Consider the following 15,692-nt stretch of genomic DNA (forward strand, 5'->3'; position numbering starts at 1 on the left):
GTTTCAAATTCGCTAGTTAGTAACGGAAAGACTCGCTCACATTGTTTTCTTTAAATTATTTTGACACTTGCCTTAAACTAAAGAGTTTTAGGACAAAGGCTATACACAAACGGTTGTTTAAAAATTGTATAACACATGATTAAATGCTCTTAGTTTATGCTAGGGTTGATATAAATATTTAACTTTTATCATTTAATTGCTGATTTCATAAAGCCATTTTTAAACAATAATCTTTTATTATTAGTTCAAAGTACATTTGTAAACAAAATTCAAACCTATTGAAACATAATAATTAAAAATGATATACCCTTAACAACCAGTTTCCGTAATAAGACGTGGCAAGGAAAGACGCTATAAACAATACATACATATGTAATAGTGCATGCTGAAATCATGCAAACAGATAAACTCTGCATCGTATTTTTTTTTTGTTCCATAATGTATTTTTTTATATCTCATGTACAAAAAGCTAAAAATTAATAAAGCACTTTTCTCGTTTTCAGAAGTAACATAGTTGATAAAAATCACACACTGGATATTGCACATACAGATCCATGTGACTGGCTCAGCCCTAACAAAATTAACAATAACATGCACCTATGAATGAAGCCCCAGTACAAAAATAACTTAATTTATAAAATTAGGTGAAATGCAAGTAGAGACCTTGTCACTTCGCGGTATATTCGACCACCAGGCTAGACTCGAGCCATACTCACACGCGATGGATGGTAAACTGTTTCCGGCTGCCGCTTGCGCTAGACGCTACCTCCACCCCACTGCTACAAGCGGGATAAACACAGCCAATGGCTGGACGATTGCAACTGGCTCGAGGTCTTCTAGTGCGTGCCAATCAGCGATGGTCCATCGCACGAGATTCAGAATTTCCCAGGTATTCAGAGGGCGGCGTGGTGGTGAAATATGCCCAGAAATGGATAGGTTTCTAAATACAAGTCTCGAAGAAGTCGATCCAAGAGAAAACTATTGACTTTAAATAATTACCAAAAGCAAAGAAAGAGAGAAAATCTTTTTCCCACTGAAAGCTTAAAAAGTGGTTAAGTTACTTGCGAGCTTACAAGCTGGATAAAAAAAAAATGGAGTGTAAGTGTTTATTTCTCAACTGACCTGTTATTGATGAAACATATTTATTGAGGACTTATAATTTAGTTTACATTTTATACCTTTCAAGAAATTTGTTGTGCAGGTATTTGACATTTACGTTTCACAGATATATATATATATATATATATATATATATATATATATAAAATTTGTGGCTTATATTTACATAAATATTTGGCTTGTTTGTAATAATTTCATGAAAGAATATTACCTGAAATACTATTTAGAACATATAAATATAAGATACCGAGGATTTTTCTAAACATGAATTAATCTACTGACTGCTTTCTGCATTTTTAGTTCGTTTGTTTTCATAAACGTTTGGCGATATTCAATACTGCTGACCAGCAATTATTTAGTCAGAAATCATTGTGATATGGGTTATTTTCTTAATCATTATTTTTAGCATTAGTAGACTAATCGTGTGTTTAATTTTAGCGGTTTCAATATATTTTAATCTTTTTGTTTTAGTAGACTTTCTTTTTATACAAAATTGAGTTGATTTTCTCTTTATTCTTTCTTTGGTTAGACTTAATTTGGTTAATTTAGTTTTTCTTAAATGTATGAAAACTTTCGTGAAGCAAATTCCGTATGCAGAATATTATTGGTTCATGCAAATGCTTGCGAGTAGTGCTTAGTGCTTAGAAATAAAGTGGAAAAACGGATAAATAAACGTACAACTATGCTTCTAAGCTAAGGAAATGAACTTGGCGCTGATAGTTTGACATCGGTTGTTGATATTGAGTGCTTCGCGGCTAGAATTCTCAAATGTGATATTTAAATAAAGTGCTTTTTCTGCATTAAAAAAAACTGTGTTAGCAAATCAGTACGTATTTGACTAAGGGGTGAATATAAGATATGTGGCAGGCAATTGCTATACTCCTGGTTGCAAAAAAAAAAAAAAAACAGGCACGGTAAAGATAAATCACACAATATGTTTTATAAAATTACTAAAAAGCATTAAATCACATTTTGATAGAAGTATGACTCTCAGTGTATTCATATGTTGGATCGCAAAATCCCAATAGTCACAGAAAAGCAACATATATACAGTTACTATACATATAAAACTATCAAAAATGAGTTTGTAATATTTATTAAATCTACCTCAAAGCAGAGCAGAGTGCACATTCATATAAACTAGAGATAAATGATGTCGTTGCTTCAATTCTTGCAATGTACTGTGTTTCGGAAACGCTAAAGTTTTAGTATTTAAGTAATTTTTGGAACTGACTACAACCGTACTACAACGCAGCCACTCGGAAAGCGATTATGAAGTACGAGAGGTGGAGAGGCTGCCAGGTGAATGGGAGTAGACTGCGCTTTCGAAAGACGACTCTGAATTCGGCCCTTAGAATCACTATGCTGGCTTTCAACAATTCCGGATGCTACGTAGGGAATAACTGTTTCATTGTTCTCCAGTGAACGGAGAGTGTAGTGTAGTGACCGGCGAAGCATCAAAGAGTAACATTGTGATGATATCCTTGGTACAGCACAAATGTCGTTTTCAAAACCATTATTATTTGGCTCTTTCAAAATTAATTTACAACCTTTCAAGCTACGCTCAAAAATAGCAGTTATACTAAACCTTCACTGATGGGATGAAAGGAAAGCAGTTTAACTATTGTTTCGGATAATCTCTTAAAAATTAAAAGTAACATATAACCTTCGATTCAACTTCCGTGCAAAACCACGCCAGCTGCACATCGGCGGTTGGCCTGGAGTGTATACGCGCCCCGCTAGCGCAGATTCTAAAGCTTTCAGTCGCTAGAGTGCAAGTTGGCGTCATACAGGATGTATTTAGAACTCACGTCAAAACTGTGGTTATGAATGTAGCTCATGTACAGGAGGCAGAATTGTCAATGGTCATTGGTCCGGAAACGCTTCTGTTCATGGCTGTTCATGACATGCACTGGGTCTATTTTGTGTAGAACGCCATATCGGTGATCGTCTGCATGGAATGCAACATACGAATGGTTAAAGGTCTGGAACTCTGAATTATAATAAAGTTGGTAAAGTATAAAATCAGTCAAATTACAAAATTTAAATAAATACTTAGTATTCAATATCAATATAAACAAGGGTAAAAAATAAATTATTTAAATTAGACAAATAATCGAGAAGGATTAAAATTAATTGTGAAAATCAATCAATACTGAATGTTTACTCTAATTTATTTATTTTAATTTAGTATTAAATAATAATGAAACAATTTATAATGAAAATAAATTATACATACGGGAACATAACCTCACTTACATAAATACACTTGAAAAAGGTTTATTAACACTTTTTATGTCACTAATATTTACACTAAATGTAATGATATGGGAAATTATTCAATATCATTCACTAAAGTATAACATTTAGAAGCACTTATATAAATTTTATTTTTATTTAGCCTTTTTTTTTCATCATGTGAAAATTTCGTAGAATGGTTCGTTAAAATTCATTCTCGTCATTTAACATGCATAAAAAATTATAACTTCAAAATATTTTAAAACCAAACCAACCATATGTATGGTTTGCTTGTGTGCCTTGCTGATATGGCATTCTACATAACATAGATCTAGTGCATTAACTTCACTGTGATGAACATAAGCATTTCCACACTGATGGCCATTGAAGGTTCTGCCTTAGCTACGTGCCGTGTGTGTGCACCCACAGCTTTGACATGTATTTAGGTGCATCCCGTCCAACCCTCCTTCCAAGTGTTTTAGTCCATAAACCTCAGCTGCAGGAAGACTTCTCGTGCAAGGAAAGGATGCAGTTGTAAAATAAGACGTTAAATAACTGGCCTTAGAATATTTTCAAATTTATGGTCTCAAACACTGAACTTTTATAGTTACATACATTGTTTTATGGGGGGAAAATTGTTTTACAGATATGAATAAGTATTTAAGTAAACATTAATACCTTCTTTACCCTCAAAAATAAAATAAAACATTAACATTCGGGCCTAGAAGGTGCTATAACAACCCCCTTCCTACCCAAGCTTTTGGAGCAGCGATTTTTTTAGCTGGAAGACACCATCATAGTTTCAATATATTTTAAGCCATAACATTTTCTATTTTATTTTCAAAATTTGGCTTCATAAAAACATAGATTGCATTATTTTATTGAATGCTTGGCGCCAATAGTGACTACTGGCTGCTACTAATAGTTTCTCTCGTGAAGTCATTGATGTTAGTATTGAATTAGTTTTTTTTTTTACAATGACTGCATATGTTACAATAATGTCAAGATACACAATCCTATAGTCTCAGAAAATCTGTTAATATGCGATCAGAGAAAAAATTTCAATACTGAACAATAAAAAACTGTCACGGTATAAAACCTGTTGGAGTCAATATGGCGTCTTTCGGTGCCTATTTCTCCCCTTTCAATAGCTTCAGGCAACTAAAAACTTTTCTTGAGCTAAATTCTGGCCACTCAGAAATGTATTTCGTCAAGCAGCTAACTCCTACCTTAACGTGCATAAGACATATTATGTATGAGGCAGAGCGGTAATGCGGGATGAAAAAATTATGTTAGAAAGATGGCTGACGAAGCTGTGTGCTGCAGATAAATGTTACCAGAGTTACCAGTTACCAGAATTACTTACTTTTAGAAGAAAAAAGTGCAGCTAGATCTATATATAGTTTAAAATCTATAAATTATTTTTATCATTAATTATTTATAAAATAATTAGTGTTTATAAGTGGTAAAAAAATAAGATGACCTCAGAAAGGAGAGCCTTTTATTAAAAAATTAATTATTGACTTAGTCTAATATACCAAAGGAATAGCCTACTGCATTTTTAACATAATAACGATTTTACAATGTACATAATATGAAAAAAAATAAAAAAATCATATTGTTTATTTTTTTAAATTTTGGCTAGTTAAATTTATTTACCTAAATTTTAGGAACAAGTTTCCAGCGAACAAAAAAATTATGTTTTTAATTTACGATAAAATATCTGCACATGCTGTGAGTAAACGACTTTGTGGCAACTACAAAACTAAAAAAAAATTATAATAAACTAGCATTAAGTGAAATAACTGAAAACGAAATGCAATACTAGCCTTCTAAAAGCTGATACTATATTCCTAGTGTTTAATCTAAGGCATTATATTTGCACCATAAAAAATCTACATCTAAATACTCCGCTAACGATTTCTTCCAAAATACTATACTGAAAATATTTCTACCAAAAAATAACTATTTTATAAAAAATATTACTTACGTGATTTATATCTGAAATGATTTACAAGAAAACGTTTAACAGTTTTGTAACTATCTACACTTTTAAATATACGTATGTAATACAAAATATTGAGAAGTACTAACACTTAGAAAATACAAACACTGAAATGTAATACAAAAACTAACTGGAAATAAATGCCACTGCCATCTTGCCATTTTAAGTTTCACAACACACAAACACCACTTTTAAGGTTCATTTTCATTATAAAAACTAATATTGCAACCCGCAACCAAATAGCGTTTAGTAATTTTCTAACACACCTACTTTATGATAATTTTTTGCTAAGTTTCTATTGTCTAAATCTCTAAAACACTCAAAGCCAATAAAACACGTATTGTACACAAACAAGAAAATTATACTACTAATATGTTACGCGATAAGTTAATCACATCATACTCACTAGAGAATTGTTCGATATCTCGGTTTATGCGGAATATACTAAAAAAAAAAGTGGATTTTTTGTCTCAGATGTAAAAAGCCCATCTGGCATTGTTTTGGGCAGTTTTTACGACTAACAATTTTAAGCAATATGGTACAGTTGTAAAAGTAGAAATTTTAAACTATGAGATTCGTTTCTCTAAGCATCAGTTTATCTGTTTTCGTGCTGCCTGCGCGGCGAGGCGTGTGAAGATAACACGCACCTCAAGCCACTTTACTTGTAAACATTAATTTTTATTCTGAATAAAACGTAAACGTGAAGAAAAATTACTGAGTTTTAAATTCAGGGTTTTCTGGGATTGGTTTTAAATAAGTAAATATAATTTTCATATAGTTTCCAGAATATTCTACTGCGAAAATTGACAACCAATAAATATAATATATTAGATTGTATTTGTTTGGGCGAAATGTTAAGTGTTTAAAAAATACACTAATCTAAATTTTTAATTAATATACAAGGAAACTCGCTGGAAAAGTATTTTTACATGCATTCATATCTGCCTAGTGAAATAAAAACAAGTGCTGAAGTACCGATAAAATAAAACAAAAAAAAATCAACCTAGCAAAACCACACAGTGTGATATACTTCTTTCGGAATCATCTATGTAACCAAATAATAATCTTGTTGACAAACTTATGCATGTTTCCCAATGTTACCACAGAGCTTATCCAACGGTCAGTAAACATCCGGTTGAAAAATATAAACATATCTCATTGCCACTTAATCTTATCTTGATTACGCCTTGGTTTTTATCTTCAACTTCAGTGTGTTTCCAGTCTACGAAGGTATAGAACCCTTACCTTATATGTGCCTGCAAACTAAATATAGTATACACTGAATACCTTCCTTACCTATAATTACTGGGTAGACACCTAACAATTGACTTTTAGGAACAAGTAAAATCCTAAATAGTAATCAGTGTAGTGTTTAAAAATTTAGGCGATTACGTGCTAAAAGAAAACAAATAATTTAAAAATTATTAGCGTTTTAGTGAATTACGATAAATATCTTTAGTTGATATACATGTAGGCTATATATGTCAATTTTATTCATTTGTAATAAATAACGAAAAGTTGTATGTATTAAATTGTAACAAGGAAAGGCTGACTTATTCAGTGTTTAATGAATAACCATTAAAACAGTGGACTGTAGATTTATTTTAAAACTCTTTACGAGCTGACCCTTTTTTATGTTGTTTATCAAGATTAAATGGAGGTGTAGAATTGCAAATACTATACGTTAGGATAATTAACTTATTGTACTACTTTATTAATTTTTTTCATTATATTTGTAATACATAGTTATTTAGGTTCTATCAATAGAAATCCTTAGTCAGCATGTGCAATTTTATGGTAAGAATGTAATGCGTAGGCTTACATTTATGAGGTACAGATATAATTGACGTAAAAGTATGCTGCAAATACTTTATTTATCGTATTTCTTTAAATTTTAGGTAGAACAAATTGGATATGCTTCTAGCTTAAATTGCGTTACTTTTCAAAAAAATTAAAAATAAAATTATATATTACCTTTTAAGTTTTTTGCAGTATCAAATCATCGCACAGGAGGAAAAAAAAGATAGATTGATACAAAGTAAGGTTATGTTAACTTAAATTTGTGTTGCTGTGCTTTTTTCTGCCATGACAGGTTCAATAATGATATTTTCACGTATCGATTTAAAAGTGGGCAATAGTTTGACTTCGATCACTGTCCCGCTCTGTTAGTTTAGATAGTTCAACTTTTGTTCACGATATTATGCTTATTCCATTAGGTTATGTGGTACCTACAATATCTAAACTCATGATAGTTTGGAGTTTCATTACAATGGTTTTCAGACCCTCCCAGGTATTACACAGGTGTATTCCATTCAGAAAATTAATTTTCGGTTGTAATTCAGTAGAATGAAGGGTTTTCTTGGAAGTGATTGGAAAACGGGGAGCGACATCTCCTAGAGGCCGGGCTACATTGCAACAGCTCGCATTCAGCACAGACGCCCGGCAGTGAATGTGCCAACAGATAGCAGCAGCCCCGTTGGGAAATGGCACTCAGAAAGTGCAGTGCGCCGACTCCTGTCAGCGTACACTACGTCAGCGGTTGGGACTGGCTTGTTTTGGTATGTGCATTTCAAAGTTAAAGATTGAAACTAATTCTAACGTGTGTTTAGTTACGAGTCAATTCTTTGTAGTTTATTATTCCTTAACGTTATACCTACGTATTATATTTTATAAACGTTAAAAACAAATATTCCGTGAAATTAATTGCTTAGATTTAGGTAAAAAAAAAAAAAAAAAAAAAAAAAAAAAAAAACAAAAAAAAAAAAAACCCTGCTCCTGTAACTGAAAATTCGACAGAGGTAAATGAGGGGAAAATATGGTGAAATTATTCGAACTGCTGTGTTTGTGCGAATGTATCTTCTACTTCTGTGCTGTGCGTCTGCAAGTGTGCTATTCATATGCTGTTTGCGAGCTATCGCTAACGTAGCCTAGACTTAAAGACCCTAGCACAATGAGCCGACGGTCTGCACTCTGCCGTGCCGATCGTCCGCCGATGGTAATTTGGCATCTGATTGGCTAGGCTGCCCATCACGTGACTGCAGATCTGCAAGCCAGAGCCGTGCTGCTCAGCTGCCGAACATCACTGTGCACGCTATCGGCCGTTACGAACGTCGCGAACCAATCAGAGGCATGTCAGATCAGTGCAGATTCAGTATTAGAGAGTAAGTGGACATGTAGGCCCTTTTTTGCAAATAAATAAAAATCGTTGATAATTTTCTATTTCATTAAAATACTCAAATACGTGCTAAAATGAAAATACATAAATCTTATAAAATACGTTCAATAACTAATAAGAGATCGTAATAGAGTAACAATAACGGCCACCTGTTGCAGGCAGCAGTGTCGCTGTGGAGGATTGGCATGGCGGTCAGCAAGGACATCCACTCATTGTGCCAGGAGTTCAAAGACAGCCCTCTGGGACTCACTCAGGAGCGCTAGTCGGCTGGTGTTTGAAAGATGAATGTTCCCCGGGGCCACAGACCACCCGGACAGCTAGTGCGGGGGGGGGGGGGGGTGGAGGGGGCAGAGGTAGAACGGTAGAACGCCCGCCGGCCAGTACGTCACCTGACGAGAGTTTACCGGCGCGCGGAGTAGTGACGCTGGCCTGTTGGAGCGGGTCGTCGTCAGGGGCAGTGAACGCCGTGGTGGTAGTGAGGTGGCACGATATTAGCAAGATGGCGGCGGCGCGCGCCGCACCTGCTCGCGAGGCGGGCACGGGGACCCCGCGGCTGGCGGCTGCGCTGCTGGGGCGGCGCGAGAAGCCCGAGGTGTAGGTGCCGCCGCTGCGCTGGCTGGAGGCGCGCGAGGAGGGCCGGCCGTGCACCGCCAGCGGGATGCCTGCGACACGCGACACTGCGCTCTGCACTCTGCACTCTTGCCACTTGCGCAACTGCAAGGCAGATGGTACAGAGCTCTCTGCCTTGCCATTTTCACAGCTGATACCGCTAACAACTGAGTTCCCAAGGTCCATCCTCGTAAAAGTACTGTCTACCATACACAGTAAACTCACATAACAATATTACTATTGATATAACCCCGCAAAAAAAAAAAGTCTTTATTGAATAGTGTGTTGGAGATTAAAAAAAAAGTCTTAACTTCTGTAAACGTGCCGATTTCGACCCTTATGCTGCAAGTTTATTTTATTTTTGCAAGTGCAGCTGCAATAGGCAACTACCGAAACATTATTTTGTTCCTGCGACATTACAGAAATGTAACTAACTGTGGAACATTTGTTCTACCTGGTTTCTCCCACCAATGCGCTACCCATATTATATAGCACGAAGATATTAGGAAAATATGCACATAGGCAGGTGGGTCGTTAGCTATCTCAAGTGAAACTACTTTGTTTTCCCACTTAATGTTATCTGAATGTTATCGCATGCATCTACTATTATGATGGTATTTTGTTTTCACTCTTAGCAGCTGTTTTATACAGTTTTTACTAACAATCATTATATATATATTATTTATGAGTGAAGTCAAAATTAAATAATTAAATCAGTATTATTACGTCATTAATTTACATTTTACGGCCCAAAAAAAGCAATGTTACTGCAATAAAAAAAACCTTGTACGAATATAAACAAATGGTCACGACAGTAATATATAAATTTCACTGTTACCCTCTTCCATCTATATATTCTAAATGAAACAGACTTAATGCTCTGTATATATATTTACTTTGTGTTGTATATGTAAACTCACTTTGGCTGGTTGGCGGCTTCGCCCCTAAACTCCCACATAGTGTCTGTAGCTGTATATTTAGTAGGAAAATATGTTTTATATGTTTTATAAATTTGTAAATTTGTAAATTAAATAATAAAATTTATTTACACGTTTATAGGACAGATGGAACTGTTCAATTTTGCACAGATATACACACTTCCACTGTCAAAAAAAACTGCTAAACTAAAAATGAGTAAAAAAAGAAAAATATATTTTTATAACTTAATATTTACTTATATCCGATGATGCTACGATAAATCGCAGTGGGATATAAATTATATGTTATAGATCTCATTAATTTCGACATGACAACCGTAAGTTAAACATGGAAAATATCAAGAATTATCGCAAGATTTGCGAATATTGGGGCACAATGCGCCGCACTATTAGTCCACCCGCCTCACAGTGGTGTCGTGAGGGAGAGGGCGGTACAGGCGCTGGCCCTGTATCTCTACTCACTGGCGGCTAACTCTTCCAAGAAGGCATCGAGAAGCTTGTGTTATGATGTGGCAAAAGCCTCCGTCGTTTTGGCGATTATGTAGAAAAATAAATACTGTACGTTTGGTGATAAAATCATTATGTTATGTAAATTTTCCTTTTTTATATAGCCCATAAGAGGTTAAAAAAACAGCCCTCGTATTAACCGTATTGAAGTTTCTGGTAAGCTTATTTAAAACATTTTGTAGAAGTCTTCTAAATTTTGAAGTCCAATAGTGAAAGATCTGGAACTATTTATTTTATATAAGTTGTTAAAGATATTGTTTAAGACTACCTATGCAGGCAATAATCGATCAAATTAACTAAAGATATGGTTATTACAATCAGACTTGCCCAGCTTGAGGCCAGAGGTAGAGAAAAGGAACTCATGAGATTCTACTGTTTTAGTTCAGACATGTAAGTTAATGAAATTAGTTATCCCTGAGATTCAAATATTAAGTTCTGTCTGAACATTTGTTATATTAGTGCCCTGCCAAAGTTCAGATAGCTGATTTAAATAGTTTACTTTCATAACACCTAAACTGTTGGAGAAGGTTCTAATGAAAGTCAATTTCCAGAGTTTTATGTGCATGTTAAGGGTAAACTTGTAAATGTAAGGGAATATTGTTTTGTGTAAGTGTAAGGTCTAGTATGTATTGTGTTATATGTGAGTCAAGGGTTAATTTTGTGTATAGTGCACGTGATTTTTTTCTTATGATAGTAAATAGTCACCAGTTACCTATACTTGTTTCCTATCATTCAAAGACTAATTATAGTACATCAAACTTTAACTATCAACATTAAATGCCATAGTGGTAACGAGCCCGGTTTAGTAGCTCAAAAGAAATAGATCAATTAAATCTCCTTTTTTTGAAAGATATAATTTTTTGTTATATAACTTTAAGAATTACCCAGGAGTATTTATGTGTGATTCCCTACATATTAGCTCCAAAAAGCGACTACTACATAATAACTTATACATTTATCCACAACGGATGTTTCAAGCCACTGGCATTTTTGAGGACTAAAACGGGAAATTTTCCCCCAAAAGAGTAATTATTTTTTTGAAATAGGAAAATTTATATTTTTTCAGATTTTTGGAGATTTTATGGTGGAATATTTCTCTCTCCATATATACTGGATTTTGGCGAATATGGGGCAAATTTTGAGGAATTTTAAGTGATTTTTGGCAATTTGTGAAGGTCAGGGGCAAGGTCATCCAAGATGGCCACCGTGACGTCATAATCCAAGATGGCGGACAATGTCTCCACCTCTACACCCAGCTCGGACTAGCCAAGATATACTACTTCTGTGTTCACGTGTTATTGTAGTCTACGGCAAAAACTGTAGATCTCAGTACCGAACACACTCCTAAAATCATGGATCGTAGCGAGAGTTGTTGCCTACTTAGGAATGAACGAGATTTTTATAGTTATGAATTTCAGGTAATATTAAAACAATATTTAAGTATATTTGTTTAAACTGATTTGAAGAACTATTTATGTGGCCCAGAGGTGTCTAGTCTATATGTTAATCATTGTATAATGAAAAATAATGTTTGATAATTTGGCCTGTTTTCGAATATGTGTTTTCTCGCAGCGTGTAACGTGATCTTAAATCAGCAATGAAATTAATTGGGCTATCATACTGGTAATGGATCAGATGCACGGCAAAACCGGCGCAATATATGCTATTTACGGTTGTAAAATTACCAAGTGCAAAATAATGCGAAATCCTTATATTTATTCCCAAAAACTGACAAGAAATTTTATGCTTGTAAACCTATTTCACGTTACAAAATTTTATCTGGAAAAGTATCAAAGAATTTAAAACGCATGTTTGTTATAAATAATTTAGGAGCTTTACTCAAAGATTTGAAAAAGTGTTTATTTTCAACGTAAACCACTTAAATCATTAAGTATTATGTCAAACAAATTATGAATCGTTTGGTTAGTAATAAATTACAGGGATATTTTTAGTATTATTTAAAAATCTCAAGACAATAGTATTTCTCCTAGTCGTAAGTAATAACGTAATTTCTCTAAACTTTTGAAAAAAAAAGTTTTGTACATCTCTCGCAAAGGTCGCGCCTGTGTCTATGGTTTCCGTGTTGCTGTATGTTAAGCAGGCAAAGGGTCCGGTATTAAGTTTTATAGTGTTTGTCTATGGCCATGGCTTACAAATAAACAAACATTGGTCCCATCGTGAAAAAAAGCGTTTAAAATGGCGTTGCAAAAATCCGCTGGTTAATGATATTGTAGTGTTATTTCTTTAAAAAGATATTATAGTGTTTTGTGGTTAATAAACGTGTTTATAGCAGTCATTCGTGACTATATTGTTTAGAAGATTTTTCGTAATCTATAACAAGTATGTTGCCTTGATGAGTCTTCTATAACAATAGTACGATGCCTTTTCGTGGTAGATTGTTAATAGTTTTCAAATTTTTTAATAAAAATTCCAACTTTTCGAAAATTTTCCGTTGGTTACGGAACCAAATCTGCCTACTGTCAAAATTTCGAGACTAGCTTGTCTGGAAGTGAGTTAGAATATGTAAAGATAAATGAGTGAGTCAGTGAGTCGCACATCGGGCTGTATATACAATCAGTCAGTGAGTCGCACATTTCATCACACACGAAACATCTTTGCAAGCCTTGAAAAATCCCAGATGATATTTCCCAGATGGGAACTTCTTTAACTCGGTAGCCTTCGAAAGGAATTTGTTAGTTATGAATCACCTACAACCCATTTAAGGCCTTAAGTATTCACCCGTTTATTTCTTAATGAAATATTTCTAATAAACTCTAACCTCCTCTCTCTGGAAACCCGATAGTTTAGTGTTTTTTTTTAATAGAAGCCCTCCAGCAAGAGGTAGCAGCTAAACATTTAACACAAATGGTTCTCCTACGAACATTAAGTTGAAAAAGTTGTTTTTTTCTGCAGTAGTTGTACAACAAATGTATCAGAGCATGCTTAATGACTATACACGAAAACGGACAGTCAACTACGATATGAGTGCTTACAAACGCTCTTTTTGGGAGAGCAGAACATAAAATCTGTTTCCTTTAAGCGCTGTATGCAAAAGCACACAGCCTGAGCGAACACACTCATTAGTCTATAATCCATTCATGCATATTGCCTTGTTGCAAGTGAAGGCTGAAAGACTTATAAATAGGAATATAAACAACTAGTTAATGTTAGTGATGCATTATTATTATATTGTTGCCACTAAAATAATGGCACCCAGTTGAAGAGAGAGAAATTTAATTGCTAATAGAAATTTTCTTTACAAATTTGTTCTTACATAAGTCTTCCATGCGCCTCTACAACATTTAAAATTGGTAAATTTTATAGTTGGTTCAAAGTTTGAGTTGTTTTATAAGCCGCTTTGAATGTATTATTTCCTTTCAATATATTTATGGCATTCATCCCACGACCTGTCTTTCCTGCCCAGTATCTACCGTAAGATACATGTCAAGATCAAGATTACTCATTGCGTTGACCACGTATTGTATTATATATCTGTACCACGGAGGCATAAGAAACTACGTCACAACAAATATTTATCAAGAGAGTAGTTCAACGAATTTTAAACAGTGCCTCACTTATTTGCTCAACTATTATATACTCAAAATACGTGAATTTTTGACATTTCGTAGAGCTTAATGTTGTATACCAATATAAAGAATGTCAAACGAAGGTCAAGTTTATGGTTGAAAGTGCATTTTGCCCAAAAGTGGACATAATGTCTTGTGCCTTCGAGACACAGATATATAATCATGGTAGTATATGCTTTGACGTTCATTGAACAGAATTTTGGCAGAAATTAATTCTTCAGTTTTTTGCTCGTCTAGGTGATCGTAACTAAAATGAAAGGTTGGTTAGGCTAAGTTAGTGGCATTTAAAACATTCTAAAATCGCGAAACTGCGTGATTTCTCGCAAAATTATTTTTTTTATACCAGCCGCGAAGTTTCGCGAGTGAGCAGCGAACAACGTGAATGTTCGGGATTTATCGGAGGTCAGTGAAGCCCAGGCTTATTTTTTAAATACTACTTTGTTAATAAGACACCAAACCAAAGAAACACACTATCATGGCGTGCTGTTAGCTCTGCTCGGTGAATGTAAAACATGTTATATCTTTTAAATCATGGGTGTAAATGATTTCAAAGTGTTATTATAAACCATGAACCAGCTATAGTTTAATCACAGTGTACAAGACACGCATTCAGAAATAAAAAATAACCATTATCAAAAACAATGACAGCGAAAAAAACAGTACTAACATGGACTTACAAAGACAGATTAACAGATTACATTTATCTAAACTAAGACAGTTACTTCTGAAAATAAATAAAAAGCCTAGGAAGTTGAAACGAGAACAGTATTGACAAATGACCACACCAACATCACACCACAATATAGAACTCCACATTACAATGAAAGGACGGTTCAAATTTGACCTGGACTTTGGAGGAAGCTTTAGGCGCTCCGTGACGCATCACACAGGCAGATCGCATAGCCATCACAAATCTGCAATAACAAACACTTAGTGTGCTTTCAAACTTTAGGAACACCTTAAACATTAGCCAAAAAGTAAGTAGCGTTAATGTGCATAGAAATACATATTGAACAGCTTAGAAATACAACATTGTGAGCTTTTACTAACTGGCAAGGAAAATTGAAGACTATTAATGTTTCAGAATTACTCTACATAGTTGATTTATGGGTGGAGTTAACGAATAGAATACGTCATAATACAATTAAGTTAATAATGTGAGTAAATAATGATTATAAATTTATTTATTGGTATGATAAACTAAATTTGGTTCTGTGCCATTTTTCCAAGTTAAGTTAAAAGCCAATCGAACAATAAGTTAGATAAAAGTACGGTATTTTTTTTAAGATCGTTCTATTTAAATATTAGTAAAACTATTGCTAAGTGTCTTACAAATTTCAACTGTTAGAGAATAATTTTCAGAGCTACAAAAACTGAGAAATTTTACTCATGCAAGTGTTTACTGTTGAATTATTCACAAAGTTCTGATTAGTCGATTCGTTGTTTTGGAATGTGTGATTTGGTAAGTTTCAAATCGTATGCATTTATCTTTCACCTCATTCTCACTCTCACAA

The 15,692-nt window shown here is 34.2% G+C and overlaps 1 protein-coding gene across 1 annotated transcript in view; it reads right to left on the reverse strand.

Moving 5' to 3' along the window:
* LOC134527680 (uncharacterized) overlaps positions 1 to 15,692 on the reverse strand; it is a 165,986-nt gene that overhangs the window by 23,681 nt on the left and 126,613 nt on the right. Inside the window, exon 5 of the mRNA XM_063360579.1 lies at positions 8,942 to 9,199. Within this exon, the coding sequence (XP_063216649.1) occupies positions 8,942 to 9,199 (258 nt within the window). The remainder of the gene's footprint in view (positions 1 to 8,941; positions 9,200 to 15,692) is intronic.

This window comes from Bacillus rossius, chromosome 1, assembly GCF_032445375.1.
Source record: "Bacillus rossius redtenbacheri isolate Brsri chromosome 1, Brsri_v3, whole genome shotgun sequence".
In the NCBI taxonomy this organism is placed as follows: domain Eukaryota; kingdom Metazoa; phylum Arthropoda; class Insecta; order Phasmatodea; family Bacillidae; genus Bacillus; species Bacillus rossius.